The sequence below is a fragment of the Hyperoodon ampullatus genome (genome assembly GCF_949752795.1).
Source record: "Hyperoodon ampullatus genome assembly, chromosome: 7".
In the NCBI taxonomy this organism is placed as follows: domain Eukaryota; kingdom Metazoa; phylum Chordata; class Mammalia; order Artiodactyla; family Ziphiidae; genus Hyperoodon; species Hyperoodon ampullatus.
Window position 1 is genome coordinate 28,764,888 of NC_136920.1, and position 16,730 is coordinate 28,781,617.

Sequence of the window (16,730 nt, forward strand, 5' to 3'; positions counted from 1 at the left end):
TAGAGCCCCTCAATAAGATTTGCTATATACTAGTTCTGGAGATTTGAGGGAGTAGATAAAATTGCATCATAAAACTAAGGTGGGCTGTGTCCAGTAAGCTGGAATCTTCATTAAACTAGATCTTCCTAGCACTAGATTGAGAATATCAAGGTTCACACCCCCTTTCCCATACAGATCAAAGGGAATGTGGCTAGGTCATGTGTTTTCCAAATTCACGCTCCAGACAACCCAGAGTCACATTAATACATGATGACAATTCTACTGTACTTGTAATGTACAGGCTCAATTTTTTTTCATTTTAAATTTGACATTCCGTTGCTATTTTCACTTTATTTATGGATAAAAAAGAGGGCTTAGAAAGGTTATCTTTTTTTCTTTCTTCTTTTTTTTTTTGGTCACACCGCATGTGGGATCTTAGTTCCCCGACCAGGGATCGAACCCAGGCCCTCTGCAGTGGAAGCATGGAGTCTTAACCACTGGCCCACCAGGGAAGTCCCTAGAAAGGTTATCTTAATCTAGGTCACAAAAAGATGGATTCAAGCCTTTAGACTGTAAATCCATTTTTTTTCACTATACTAGGGTGACACCAAAAGGATTCAGGGAGAAAAGGGTACCCATCCCACCATGATAGCCATGGGCTTTACAGTTCCTGTCTCATTACTTCAAAAAGAATCACTTATTACATCAGGCACTGAATTTTCAGACTTGTACAAATGGAAAAAAAAAAATCAGCCTCTTTAATTGATGTAATTCTTTGTACAAGACATTGCCAATAATAAGCCTTCCAATAATTACTACAAACATATTACATAAAATAATAAATACCTGATAGTCTGTGAAGGCTTATTTCTTGGCTTTTTGGAACACACTCTGACATACTCCTTTTTGTTAGTGTTTTCAATGAACTTCACATATATCCTTTTGTATTTACTCTTTGCATCTCCAAAATATCCAAGGTACTAAGGAAAGAAACACTTTGAATTACATAATTGTACATTCTGTACATAAAATATTACTTTGTTGTCTTGATAGACTGTCATAGAGCCATCCTTCAAGTTTTTCAAAATGCAGCTCTGGTCAGGCTAATTGTACCCTCAATAAAAATGATTCCAGCCTCACTCTTAACTGCAAGCCCATATATAGATGCAATCTTATTTGGCTGATCATCAGATGCTCACTTACTCAGTGCTATTAAACAACTACTTAGGTAGAAAATAATTCTGTAAGTCTTCTTGGTAAATCAGGGTATTTGACTGGCAGAACAATCAGTATAAGAGTCTCTGAGTCCATCTGAATTCTTCACAGACTAACACTAATTCCTTTCCTTTATTTAAAAAATAAAAAGTTAAGCAATTTAAGTAGCTGGTATTTAGACATTAATTTTATTTTAAAATCGGTATCATATACTCTGTAGTTCAATTTTAATATTTTATCTCAGAAATGCTCAATATACATACATTACACAATACTTAAACAATACATTTAAATTTACATCATTCTGTATTTTACCTAGGATCACTGTCAAAAAATAGGAAGGTTAATGTAAACAAGCGTTTTACTTACACTATTTGTAGCAGCAAATTCTCTTTGCCCATCTCGAATTTCAGGAACAAACTTCTGTAATAAAGCTTTTTGTACTTTCCAAATAGCTGGGGGTTCTTTTCCTGCTTTTAAAGCCTCCTTTAAAAGTATTAAAAGTATTAAGAAGTATTAACAACATTTATAGAAACTAGCAACATATTCTAGATTTATAGAATCTTAGAGCTGAAAGGAATCTTAAAAGACCTACCTAGCTCAACCTTTTATCTTTTACCTAGCTGAACTTTTGCAGTAATTCCTTTAAGTGGGCTATTCAATCTCTGCTTTAATTCTTCCAGAAACAGGGAGCACAAACATGCAAAGTAACCCATTACCCTTTTGTATAGCCTTTGGAAAGTTTTCCACTAATGATATTGTCATACATTATTTATGCAATTTTATAACAGTATGTACATATTCAAAAAGACCAGAAACAAATATGCTAAAATATTAACAATAGTTAACTGTGAATGGAAGGAATATGGATAATTTAAATATTATTTTCTTCATTGTATTTTTAATACCATTTCTCTCCACCCCAATTAAAAAATAAAATCAAAAGCAAACAAAAACCCCAAAATAAGTTTTCTTAAACACTGCTAAAAATTTCTTATATGAAATTGTAACATTCTGCAATTAGAAATTGTGAAAAAAAGTCTAATTCTACTTTTACATTGTATTCCTGTTATTTTCTTTAAACTTTTAAATTAGATAAATAACCATTTTCTCCAAACTTCTAATAATACAAATGACTTGGAAGCTTTGAAAAAAATTAACATTTCAAAACTACTCTAATTACTAGTAGCTAAATGCAATATACTGACCAGTCAGAAATACACAAAACTCAGAGATGAGTTAAAATTATTTTAAGCTATTTTCCTTTTCAAAATACCTAACATCTCTAGTTTGATTTCATTATTTAACAATTATGACAACAGAATAATTATAAAAATATAACTTTTCACAATTCAAGCTAGATGCATGGTATTAAAAATCATCATGAAGGCTACCATAGGGCATGCCCATTAAGCTATGACCTTTATACCTGTGAACATTCACATCACCTTAAAAGTCTCTATGTCTTCTATCTTTACCACAAATTCATCACGCTCTCTGTATTGGCCTTCTCCTCCACTTTCTGTGTTCTCCTCATCTGTAAAACCTTCTATGGCAACAGTGTCCTGTCCTTTTGCAAACTGGTCTGAAGGAAGACCATCAAGTTCAATGGACTTTGGGGGTTCTGCAGAGTTTATATTTTCCAGGATATTTACTGCAGATGAAGTAGAGTAGAGAGGTTCTTGCTTAACTGCACCCACAGTGGTGGAGGAAGTAGTAGCAGTACCAGTAGTATTGGCAGTTGGACTAGTAGTTGCCACCTGTAGGGCTTCTGAAACTAGATCAAGCAAATGCAAATTAGTAATACAAATTATTAAACATTTACTTGCTTTGAGTAAAATCTGAACAGTTTACAAAGAAAGACCTTATTATTTTTGCCATCAAATTGTTTGAAACAATGAAATTAAAGAATGGTTGTTAACTTCCAAGAACCAAAGTGGTGAGAATTACATCTGGATGACAATTAGACAAAAACCTCCATCGACCTAAACTCACCCCTACTTCCACTTAAGTATTTAGCACAAAAATATTTTTAAAAGAATAGAGACAAAAAAGTGATGCAAGACAAGGAAGGGTCAGCCAACTGAAACTGTGAATTCCTAGAAGAAGAAAAGCTGATTGGACATGGAAAACAAAAACAGCACCCCCCAAATACTTTGAAATAGCAGTAGAAGCTACCGAAATAAAAAGGATTATAAAGTAATGTTATGAAAAACTGTATGCTAACAAATAACTTAGATGAAATGGACAAATTCCTAGAAAGACACAAACTACCAAAAGAACTCAAGGAGAAAGAGAACATCTGAATAGACCAATAACAAGGTAATAAAAGAAATTAAGAACATCCCACAAAGATAAGCACAGACCCAAATGGGTACACAGGTGGGTTCTATCAACAGTTAAGTAAGAATTAATACCAATCCATTATAAACTCTAAAAAATAAGAGGAAACACTTCCCAACTCATTCAAGGCCAGTATTATTCCAATACCTAAACCAGACAAAAATATCATGAAAAAACTACAGACGAGTATCCCTTATGAATACAAACACAAAAACCTTCGGCAAAATATGAGCAAATATACCAATATATAAAAGAATTATACATCATAACCAAGTGGCTTTTATCCTAGGAATCCATGCTTGGTTTTAACAGCTAAAAATCAATCAATCACCATATTAATATAATAAAGGACAAAACCACAGGATCATCAGAATAGGTACAGAAAAAGCATTTGGCAAAATTCAGTATCATGAATTTAAACACTTTCATGATAAAAACACTCAAGAACCAAAAATAGAAGGGAACTTCTTCAACCAGATAAAGGCCATCTACAAAAAACCCACAGCTAACATCATACTTAATGGTAAAAAATGAGATGCTTCCCCCTAAGAAGGATGTCTGAAGAAATAAAACTGTATCTGCAGATGAAGTGATCTTGTATACAGAAAATCCTAAGGAATCCACTAAAAAACTATTAGAATAAATAAATTTAGCAAGTTTGCAGGGCATAAGATAAATATATAAAAATCAATTGTATTTCGAAATGCTTGCAATGAGCCATCCAAAAACGAACTTAGAACAAAATTCCATTTATAATATCATCAAAAAGAAGAAACTATTTAGGAATAAATTTAACGAAAGAAGTACAAAGTTTACATTCTGAGACTTATAAACATTATTGAAAGAATTAAAGGTCTAAATAAGTGGGAAAACATCCTGTGCTCATGGATAGGAAATCTCAACGTTGTAAAGATGGCAATACTCCCAAATTGATTAAAAGAATCAAGGACTTCCCTGTCGGTCCAGTGGTTAAGACTCCATGCTTCCACCCCCACTGTAGGGGGTGTGGGTTTGATCCCTGGCCAGGGAACTAAGATTCTATATGCTGTGTGGTGCAGCCAAAAAAAAAAAAAAGAATCAGCATAATCCCTATAAAAATCCTAGCTGCATTTTTGGCAGAAGCTGGCAAACTATTCCTAAAATTCATATGGAAATGCAAGAGAGCCAGAATAGCCAAAAAAATCCTGCAAACAAAGAATAAAGTTGGAAGACTCACATTTCAGAAATTTCAAAACTTTACCACAAAGCTTTAGTAATTAAAACAGTGTGATGGTGTCATAAGGATAGACATATAGATCAAAAGAGTAGAATTAAAGTCCAGAAATAAACTCTGTATTTATGGTCAAATGATTTTCAACAAGGGTGCCAAAACCATTCAACGGGGGAAGAATGAAAAAGCTTTTTAACAAATGGTGCTGGGACAACTGGATAGGAATGAAGAATAAACTTGGATGTCTACCTCACACCGTATACAAAAATTAACTGAAAGTGGATCACAGACATAAATGTGAAAGTTAAAATCATGAAACTCTTAGAAGAAAAATAGGTGTAAATTTTCATGACCCTACAAGTAACAAAAGAAAAAAATAAGCTGGACTTCATCAAAATTTAAAACTTGTGCTGCAATTGAGGCCATCACGAAAGTGGAAAGATAACCTACAGAATGGGAAACACTGCTTACAAATCATGTATGTACTTGCCAGAGATTTGTACCCAGGATATATAAAGAACTCTTACACCTCAATGATAAAAAAGACAAATAACCCAATTTAAAAAGTGAGCAAGGGCTTCCCTGGTGGCACAGTGGTTAAGAACCCACCTACCAATGCAGGGGACATGGGTTTGAGCCCTGGTCCGGGAAGATCCCACATGCCGCGGAGCAACTAAGCCCGTGCGCCACAACTACTGAGCCTGTGCTCTAGGGCCCGTGTGCCAAAACTACTGAGCCCACGTGCCACAGCTACTGAAACCCGTGGGCCTAGAGCCCGTGCTCCACAACGAGAAGCCACCGCAATGAGAAGCCCGTGCACCACAACAGAGTAGCTCCCACTCACCACAACTAGAGAAAGCCCGTGCGCAGCAACGAAGACCCAACACAGCCTAAATAAAATAAATAAAATTTATTTTTTTAAAAAAAGAAAGTGAGCAAGCGACCTATTTGTCCAAAGATATAAAAATTGTCAATAAGCACATGAAAGGCCGTTCAACACTATAAGTCATTAGCTCAATGCAACTTCAGTAGATAACTGCAATCTCACAGCTATTAGGATGGCTACAAAAAATACAGGCAGTAACATGCTAGCAGGCGTGAGGAGAAACTAGAAACCTTGTACCTTGCTGGAGAGAATGTAAAATGGTACAGCCACTATGGGAAACAGTTCGGCCATTCCTCAAAATGTTAAGCATGAAGTTACCATATAACCAAGGAATTCTACTTCTAAATTCCACTTTCTAAATAAATAAATACACACAAATACCTGTATATGAATATTGACAGCAGCATCATTCCTGATGGCCAAAAAGTGGAAAAAACCCAAATGTCCATCAACTGACGAATGGATACACAAAATGTGGTATATCCACATTATTAGGGAATAAAAAGGAATGAAGTACTAATAAATGCTACAACATGAATAAACACTGAAAACATTACATTAAATGAAAGAAGCTAGTCACAAAAGGTCAAATATTATATGATTTCTTTTACACGAAATGTTCAAAAAAGGGCAAATCTATAGAGGAGATAGATTAGTGCCTGTCATTGGGTGTGAGCGTGGGTGTGGGGACTGACTAATAATGGGTTTCTTTTGGGATGATGAAAATATTCTAAAATTAGACTGTGGTCACAGTTATACAACTCTACAAAACCACTGAATTGTACACTTTATTTTTTTTATTTTTATATTTGTGTGTGTGTGTGTGTGTGTGGTATGCGGGCCTCTCACTGTTGTGGCCTCTCCCGTTTTTTGGAGCACAGGCTCCGGACATGCAGGCTCAGCGTCCATGGCTCACGGGCCCAGCCGCTCCGCAGCATGTGGGATCTTCCCAGACCGGGGCACGAACCTGTGTCCCCTGCATTGGCAGGCGGACTCTCAACCACTGCGCCACCAGGGAAGCCCTGAATTGTACACTTTAAATGGGTGGATGTTATGATATGTGAATTATAATTTAACAAAGCTGTTAAAAAAGAACTTTGAAGCCTAGAGCTGATAGAGAAGCTCCAGGCTGAGAAACAAATATAAAGAACATGTAGCACTGCAGCGGTAATTTTGAGTAGTGCTGATGAACTAAAATAATAACATATACAATAATAAGTAAATAAAACAGGAAGGGCAGTGATCCCCTTGCTTATGCTGAGCTGTAGGCAGCAGGGGTGGCTTGATCACAGGCCAAAATGGAAAAACTGTTCCCTGAAGAAAGTGAACTCTACCTGCCTACAGGAGGGGTTGAGAAGGAATCAAAGCAGAGCCCAACACAAATCCAGACCTATGAAACACAGAAGAAAATGGAAAAGCAGATAGGCAAGGGAAATGAGTGAACTACAGTGCTTGGCAACTAGAGTACATCTCTCCCTTATTCTAGCTAATTAGGGGGGAGGAGGGGCTGGGGGGGTGGTCTAATAGCTGTCACCAGCCAGCCTACCTGATCTGTATCCCAAATTAAAACTATCCTCATACATTTATATGACTCCTCCCAATCAAAGGGAGAGGCCTGTTGAGGAAATACAAATGAATAATCTAAGTATCAAGTCACTGTGCTGTGTATCTTGAACTTATACAGTTTGTACATCAATCGTATCTCAATAACAATGGGAAAATAATCTAATCATTCAAGATTAGATTATAGAATTTTATCCTGATGTAATATATTTTTATGCTACTATAACTATACATCATACTTTCTGCCTCAAAAATGTATATAAATGGAAATCAATTTTTTATGTCTTGTGACCGGAAGGCTCTATATATTAAACACTTCTAACGTTATAATACTTATAATACATTATAATACCGTAGATCTGAATTAATATTTTTTCAAAGTTAATGGAAAACAAATGTAAATGTAAAAAGAATGCTTCTTTTGAGTGGATGTGGCATTTAAAACTTACCCGTTTATGGACTCATGGGTAATATTACTTATTGAGATAGGTGGACTCATGGGTGAATATTACTTATTGAGATAGGTTTTACAACCAATTTTATTTCTGTCCTTCATTTTTATTGATAAAGGAACTGGGAAACATTGTTCTTATAAATAATGGATGAATGAAGAAATAAAAGGAATTTTGTTATAGCAATGTCACTGAATTTTGAAAATACACTCTAAGTTACATGGCAAAACAAATCACATAGCTATCTATGAACAAAAACAGATAACGGCCACCAGCAGACCCTCAGAAAAGGAAACTGTAAGGGACATGCTTTAGTCATAAGCTTGTCATCCCAAGGAGATGTGAGGTGCAAGAAAGAATGGAGGGCAATATGGTAAATACACAAATAAACCTAAGCAAACACTGATTATTTAATACACTATTTCTTGTTGAGTATTAGAAAACAGGATAGAATTAAAATACGTGGGGGAATTCCTGGTGGTCCAATGGTTAGGACTCCACACCTCTACTGCCGGGAGACAGGGTTTGATTCCTGGTTGGGGAACTAAGATCCCACAAGCCACATGGCGTGGCCAGAAAGAAAAAACGCAAATATTAAAATACATGGTAACATTAAAGTTAGGAGGGGGTAAAATGGAGTTTTAGTGTTCAGAGTCTTTATGTTATTCAGGAGGAGAGTAAGATACTAATAGATTTTGAGAAAGTGAAAGTGCATATTGTAATCCCTATTATCTCCAGGTAAAGAACAGAAATATTGCATCAAAATCATCGGGGGGGTGAGAGGGTAGGTAAAGATAAGAATGAAATAAGACTGACCACGTATTGATGATTACTGAAACTGAGTGATTCATAGATCGGTTTAATTATACCAATCTTTGTAACTTTATGTTTGAAATTTCCATAATAAAAAGTTAAGGAAATATTTTATAAAAAGAATAGCTTCCAAGTTAGTGGAAGGAAAACTTATCAATACTGTATGATGCTCTTTATGAGAAGTTTTAAAATGAGCCAAACAAAAGTACAGGGATACATACACAGGTGGTAAAATTTATAAAAGAAAAGCAAGGAAGTGATTACCATCCAACTCAGACAGTGGTTAGTTCTACAGATTATGAGCTGGATTTACTTTAACACTCAATTTATTTTTGAACTTCTTGCTTTCTAATGAGTAGCATTTAACACCATAAATTTTATCCTTTGCCCCACACATTCCTGGCACATCCCCTTGGTTCCAAAATATAATGCTCCACTGTCCTAAGTGAGTTGTCATTTCAGCTTTGGTTTCCTTTTAAAGCCATGAGTTATTTAGAAGTTATTTAGAAGTTTTAGAAAGAAAAACTTACTTTTATTTGTCTATTTTTTCCTTTCTGCTATTCTTTTATGAAATTACTGCATTGTGGTCAGGGAATATGTCTTAACTAATATCTGCATTTTCAAATTTATGGGAATTTTCTGTGTGTTTTGCTTATGTGTATCATATTTCCATTGTGAGTTATATCTCACAAGAAAAAATGTTCTGAAAGAAGAGATATGGAAAATATACTAAAAATGCTAACAATAACAATAAGATTAGTATGGTAATATTAAAAACCGAAATGGGAAATTAAATGTGAAAAAGAGAGATTTTATTATGATAAAAGGGAATTTAACTGTAGTAAAATTTCAAACACCCAATTACATGGGTTCAAAACATCAACTACACAGTAATAGAAAAACAATAAAACATAGTTGGATACTTTAACACACCCTTTTCAGTAACCAACAGATGAAGCAATCTAAAAACAAATAAGGATAGGGAGGATTTAAAAAAACCTTTTTATTAAAGATTTAAAACGTACATAAAAGTAGAGTATACAAACCCTCACATACCATAACCCAACTGTAACAACCACAAACGTTTTGATAAATTTATCTTTCTGTCACCTCTTTTATATATATGTATTATTATTTTTTTTTTTGCTGTACGCGGGCCTCTCACTGTTGTGGCCTCTCCCGTTGTGGCACACAGGCTCCGGACGCGCAGGCTCAGTGGCCATGGCTCACGGGCCCAGCCGCTCCGTGGCATGTGGTATCTTCCCGGACCGGGGCACAAACCCGTGTCCCCTGCATCGGCAGGCGGACTCTCAACCACTGCACCACCAGGGAAGCCCACCTCTTTTCTATTTGCTGGGATAGTTTAAGGGAAATTCCAGACATATCATTTACTTGCAACATGTACATATACATTTTGTTAAATAACCTAATATCATTTATTACATTACACAAAAGATAAAAAGATATAAAGGACTTGAACAATATTACAAATAAAATCTATTAGCACCTGGTACTCATGGGATATTTATAAAAATTGACCATTTACCAAGCTACTAACAAAATTTCCACAAATTTCAAAATGTAGACATTACTTAAGCCATATTCCTTTGACCACAATACAACAGGGCCATAAGTTAGTATTAAAGGAATATCAAAAACAACCAAAAAACCAAAAATCTACTGGGAAACAGGCAAACCCCACTATTCTTAATAACTCTTGGGTTAAAAGGAAATCAAATGAAATGACAAATCATTTAGAAAGGACAGTGAGAGCATTAAAAGTTGAAACCAGAGGGATAGAGCCAGAGTGTGGTGAAAAAAAAAGGAAACGTACAACTTTAATGCCATTCATTAGACAGCAAACAAATAACAAACTAGCCAGAAAGAGAATATTCAATCCAGAGAAGATAGGGAAAAAGAACTGATAGAAGCAGAAATTAAGAAAAAGTGAGTAAAAAATGATAAGAGCAAAAAAAAAAAAAAAAGAAAAGTACATTGGTTCTTTGAAAAGAACCATTAAATAGGCAAATCTTCCATAGATTGATAAGGAAAAAGATTCAAATAATCACTTGGAACAAGAAAGAGAACATACCTACAGAAACAGAGGAGACTACAAACTTATGAGGTAACAGTATGTACAACTTTATAACAAATTTTAAAATCTAAATGAAAGAGATGATTTTACTAGAAAATATGCCATTCTTAAATTGGCCCAGATAGATCAAACTTACAGGAAAAAATGAGAAAGTCCCAGATATATTCTTAGAAATCCCAATTATATAAAATAAGCTTTTTCAAATTTAAACAAATATAAAAACTTTCCTAATTCAATTTGTAAGGTCAGCATATTCCTGAATACAAAAGTGAACAAGATTAAGACAAAAAATACTATACATTCACTTCACTTATGAATCTAGGTGTAAAAATCCCAAATAAAATACTAGCAACTTAAATCTTACAGTGGACTAAAGCAATTCATCATGACCAAGCAGAGTTCACAGTAGAAATTTTTAAAAAGAGGTTTAGCATTAAGAAATCAAGTAATAGATGAATGTGGGGGTAAAAGAAAGCAGATTTATCAGAACCAGCTCAAAAAGGCATCTGACAAAATTCAATGCTCATTGTTAATTTTAAAATAATCTTAAGAACTTCAAAACATAAGGATATCTTCTTAAAGAGTATGGTATACTAGAAACTGACAAATATATTTCATAGTCAAACACTACATATTTTACTAAATATCAAGAAGGAGGCCAGCATGCTTGCTATCATTGCTACTATTAAACAACAGAGGCCTGAGCCAATAAGATAAGTTACCAAAAAAAAAAAAAAAAAAAAAAGAAACAGATAAATTACCATTATTTTTAGAAGATATAATCATCTACTTAAGAGTGCAAGAGAATCAGGTGGAAAAACTGTTAAAATAGAAATTCAACAAACACACGATGGAGACACAAAAATCAATCATTGCCATATATTATCAGTAACCAATGAGAGAACACTATGGGGAAAATTATATTTAAAATACTAGTAAAACTAGTATTTTTTAGATAGTATAATATAGAATATCTATCTGGAAAAAAATGATATTAAAAGACATAAAATAAGATCTGAATAAGTAGAAAAACACTACATTCCATAAGTGGATGAGAAGACAATATTGTAAAGATAACAATTCTCCCTTAAAATTAATTTATGAATTCAATGTAATCACAATCAAAATCTCAAAACATTGAAGGGGCCCCTACTGGCCCATTACAGGACAGTTTGAGCATCAGAAATAACGACTGTAACCTGTAAGACAATAAATATTTTAAAATTCATGAAAGGCTTCTGGTGCCAACCAAGATGAAGTTAAGTCCACTAGACCAACCTATTACAAATAAAAACTCTGGACAAAACATAAAATGCAACTACCTGAAGACTCTGCAAAGTTAGTAACTGCAGGCAGACTGGGGCGGGAAGCCCAAACTGAAATAATCTTTGTATAGAGGTGTTTCTTCACTTTCCTTCCTCTCTTACCACCTAGCATTGACTAGAGGGTGGCCCTTATGCAGAACTGTACAGGACACAGACAACAAAAACTCCAAGAAAATCTGTCTTTCTGGACAGAGGAGTGGGGAAAGGAGCCCCATGCAAAGGAAGAATGTGGGGGGCCACTGTCATTTCTTTTTTCTTCTCTTTCTCTCTCCCAGCCCTGCCCCAAGGGCAACCCAGGTCACAGAGCTGCAACGCAAAGGCAGTAAACCTGACATCTTAAACCCAAACAGAAGACCTGTCTTTTTGGTGTACCAGAGGCACCTGGATGGGGCATGGGCTCCTATGGCATGAAGAGAGTAGAAAATGTTGTATGTCGATTATATCTCAATAAAGTTGGGGAAAAACATGTAGGAGGATTCCCTGTCCTTTTTTCTCTTCTCTCAGTGTGCTGCCGCAAGGGCAGTCCTAGTTGTACAGAATTGTGTTAAAGCATAAGCAGCTAAAAAAAATCCAAGGAAAATTCCAGCTTTCTAGCCAAATGTCTGGGAAAGGGAACCCTGAGAGCTGGGCATGTAGGGGAAATTCCCAGGGAAGAGAGAACTGGAGAGTGGTGTCCTCTAATTTTGTGCATGAACCCACACAAATCTTAGTTTCATGCCTAAACTGCACATATGCAGAATACACCCAAACTAGTATAGCAAAGTCTTTGAGATCTAAACTATAACAGTCTACCATCCACTCAAGTTCCAGACTAACTGCTCCGACAGATCCAAAGCACCAGAGCAAAGGCTTTGAAAACTCAACTAACTTCAGACCATCACTCAAAGATGAGACAGAACTTATGGTCTGACTGCTTGCTAAAACAAAACAAATCAACATTCTGCAGAGGATTTTAATAGAACCCAGAGTCTTACAGTATTGTACTCAAAATGTCCAGGATATAATCCAAGACTGCTCAATATATTAAGAACCAGAAAAATGTGACCAATCTTCAAAGGGAAAAGATAATTGGCAGATGCCACTCTAAGGTGACTCAGATGTTAAAATTATCAAAGACTTGAAGGCAGCTATCATAACCATGCTCCCTGAGATAAGGTGAACATACTTTTGAAAATGAATGGAAATATGTAAGTTCTCAGCAGAGACACTGGAACTAGAAAAAAGAACCAAATATAAATTTTAAATTGAAAAAAATATCTGAAATAAAAAATTCACTGGATAGGCTCAGTAGCAGAATTGGGAAGGCAAAAAAGTCAATGAACTTGAAGACAGACCAATAGAAATTATACAATTTGAAGAACAGAGGGGGAAAAAAGATTGAAAAAGAAATAAACAGAACCTCAGGAACCTGAGTAACAATATAAAAATATTTTACATTTATGTCATTGGAGTCCCATAGGAGAGAAAGAGATTGGTGCAGAAAAAAATAACGCCCCCAAACTTCTCTATTTGGAAAAAGATATACATTTTACAGATTCAAAAAGCTCAATGAACTCCAGACAGGATAAACCTTATTCAGACAAATAATTACAATCCTGAAAATCAAAGAAAAATTCTTAAAAATGGAAAACTTCTTTGTGTTGAAAGGAAATGATACCAGAGGGAAACCTGGAACAGCAGGAATAAAGGAAGTGCAACAGCAATTATAAATATCTGGGTAAATATAATAGACTATTTTGCTCCTGTTAAGTTATTTAGAATATATATGACTGTTGAAAGCAAAAATTACTTCTCTATCAGGGTTTTCAATATATGTAGAGGTAATATATAGGACAAATATATATAACATAAGGGCAAGGGTAAAGAGATCTCTATGGTTTTTAGGTTTTTACATTTTAAGTAGCAAAAATATTAACTAAGTGGATTGTAATCACTATGTCAACCACTAAAAACATAATACAAAAGATACAGCCAAAAAAAAAGATAAATTTAAAAATAAAATAGTAAAAAGTTCAAATAATTTTTTTTTTGAAGATAGGAAAGAGGAGACAGGAACAAAAAAGGGGGGAAACAGAAAAGGATAAAATGGAAGATTGAACTATATCAATAATTACATTAAATGTAAATGGTCTAAACATACTAGCTGAAAGACAGAGATTATGAGATTAGAGTTTTTTTTAAAAAGACAAAATTGAACTATATACTGTCTACAAAATACCCACATTAAATATAATGTCACAGATAGGTTAAAGGTAAAGGATGGAAAAAGATATACATGCAATTCATCAAAAGAAACCTGGAGTGGCTACACTGATTACAAAGTAGACTTCAGAATAAAGATTATTACCAAGGATAAAGAAGGATATTATATACTGATAAAAGGGTCAATTCGCTAAGACTTAACAATCCTAACTGTGTACATATCTAAAAACAGAGGTCAAAATACACAAAGCAATAACAGATAGAAATGAAAAGCAAAACAGACAAATCTACAAGCATACTTGGAAGCTTTGGAAATCCTCTCGCAGTAATTGACAGAACAAGTAAACAGATAATCAGCAAGGAGAAGAATCTGAACAGCACTAACAACCAACTTGATCTAATTGACATTTAAACAACAATCCACACAACAGCAGAATACACATTCTTTTAAAGTGCACTGGAACATTTATCAAGATCAACCATATTCTGGGCTATAAAGCTAACCTTAAAAATTTTAAAGAATTGAACTTACACAAAGTAGAAATCAATAAAGGACAGATGTCTGGAAAATTCCCAAATACTTGAATATCTTAAAATATGATTCTAAATAACTCATAGATCAAAAAGAATGCACCAAATGGAATTTTAAAAACTTTTAGAACAGGGCTTCCCTGGTGGCGCAGTGGTTGAGAGTCCGCCTGCCAATGCAGGGGACACGGGTTCGTTCCCCGGTCTGGGAGGATCCCACATGCCGCGGAGCAGCTGGATGCGTGCGCCATGGCCGCTGAGCCTGCGCATCCGGAGCCTGTGCTCCGCAACGGGAGAGGCCACAGCAGTGACAAGCCCACGTACCGCAAAAAAAAAAACAAAAAACTTTTAGAACAAAAGAAAATAAAAATAATAAAAATAAAATCTGTGGGATATAGCTAAAGCAGGCCTTAGAGAGAAGTTTGTAACATTAAATGCTTAAAGCAGAAAATAACAGAGGTCTGAAATCAGCAATTTAGGCTTCTACCATATGAAACTAGAAAAAAAAATACTAGCGCATAATAAACCAAAATCAAACAGAAAAAGGAATTAATGAAAATAGCAGACATCAGTGAAATTGTCAACAAAGGAGAAAAATCAATGAAACTAAAAGCTGGTCTTTTGAAGAAATCAATAAAATTAATAAACTCCTATCCAGACTAACGAAGATGAAGAGAGAAGACACAAATGACCAACATCAAGACTGTAAGAGTGGGACCCATGCGCTACAACTACTGAGCCTGCGTGCCACAACTACCGAAGCCCGCGTGCCTAGAGCCCGTGCTCCACAACACGAGAAGCCACCACAATGAGAAGCCCACGCACCGCAATGAAGAGTAGCCCCCCACTCACTGCAACTAGAGAAAGCCCATGTGCACCAACAAAGACCCAGTGCAGCCAAAAATAAATAAATAATTTTTTTTTTAAAAGGCCATATTTTATTTTTTAAAAAAAGACTGTAAGAGTGGGAATCATGACAAGACCTACAGAAATTAAAAAGATAACAAGGAAATGCTACTAACAACTCTATATTCATAAATTTGACAACTTAATGAAATGGACCAATTCCTTCAAAGATACAAAACACAGTCAAGAAGAAACAGACTAGTTGAATAGTTCTGTCAGAGAAATTTAATTCATAGAAAACTCCAGGTCCAGATGGTTTCACTAGCAAATTCAACCAAACATTTGGGGAAGAAACAATACTACCCAATCTCTTGCAGAAAATAGAGAAGAGGGAATACTCCCCAACTCACTTATGAGGTCAGCAATAACCAGATACCAAAACCAGACAAAGGCATTACAAAAATAATACTACAGACTAATATTCATTGTGAACACAGATGCAAAAAAATTAGAAAACTGAATCCATCAATGTATAAATGAGATAATATATCAGTCAGTGGAGTTTATCCAGAGAATGCAAGGCCACAGATATATTTAACAATCAATGTAATTCGTTCACCATACTGACAGACTACAGAAGAAAACTACATGATCATTTAAATAGATGAAGAAAAAGCATTTGGCAAAACTCAACCTCCATTCATTATAAAAACTGTTGGCAAACTATAAAACATAAGGAACTTCTTTAATGCAATAAAAAAAGGCATCTACAAAAATCTACAGTGAACATCATAGTTAATGGTGAAAGATGGATTTCTTTCTCCCAAAGATCAAGAACATGTTCAGGATGTCCACACTCAGCACTCTTATTAAACATTGTTTAGGAAGTCCTGTATATTAAGACAGGAATGAAAAAGGCATTAGACTGGAAAAGAAGAAATAAAACTATCCTTATTTGCAGATGACATCATTTTCTACATAGAAAATCCTATGGAATCTAATTTTTAAAAACCATTTTTTTTTTTTTTGGCCATGCCACATGGCTTATGGGATCTTAGTTCCCCAACCAGAGATCGAACCTGTGCCCCCTGCAGTGGAATTGTGGAGTCCCAACCACTAGACCGCCAGGGAATTCCCATTAAAAAAATCTTAAAATAAATCAGTTGTGTGGATTTAAGATCAACATATAAAAAATAACTATTTTTATAATCTACTAATGCATAATTGGAATCTGAAAATTTTAGAAAGTGTCACTTACAATAAATAGCACCCC

The 16,730-nt window shown here is 34.9% G+C and overlaps 1 protein-coding gene across 4 annotated transcripts in view; it reads right to left on the reverse strand.

Annotated features, from left to right (window-relative positions):
• Positions 1–16,730, reverse strand: part of QSER1 (glutamine and serine rich 1) — a gene marked incomplete at its 3' end in the record, with an annotated part of 73,903 nt that overhangs the window by 13,625 nt on the left and 43,548 nt on the right. For all 4 annotated transcript variants that reach the window (XM_079708708.1, XM_079708706.1, XM_079708707.1 and 1 more), the window contains 3 exons: positions 2,643–2,965; positions 1,564–1,680; positions 826–959 (listed from right to left, as the gene is read on the reverse strand). In XM_079708708.1, coding sequence (XP_079564834.1) covers positions 826–959; positions 1,564–1,680; positions 2,643–2,965 — 574 coding nt within the window. The remainder of the gene's footprint in view (positions 1–825; positions 960–1,563; positions 1,681–2,642; positions 2,966–16,730) is intronic.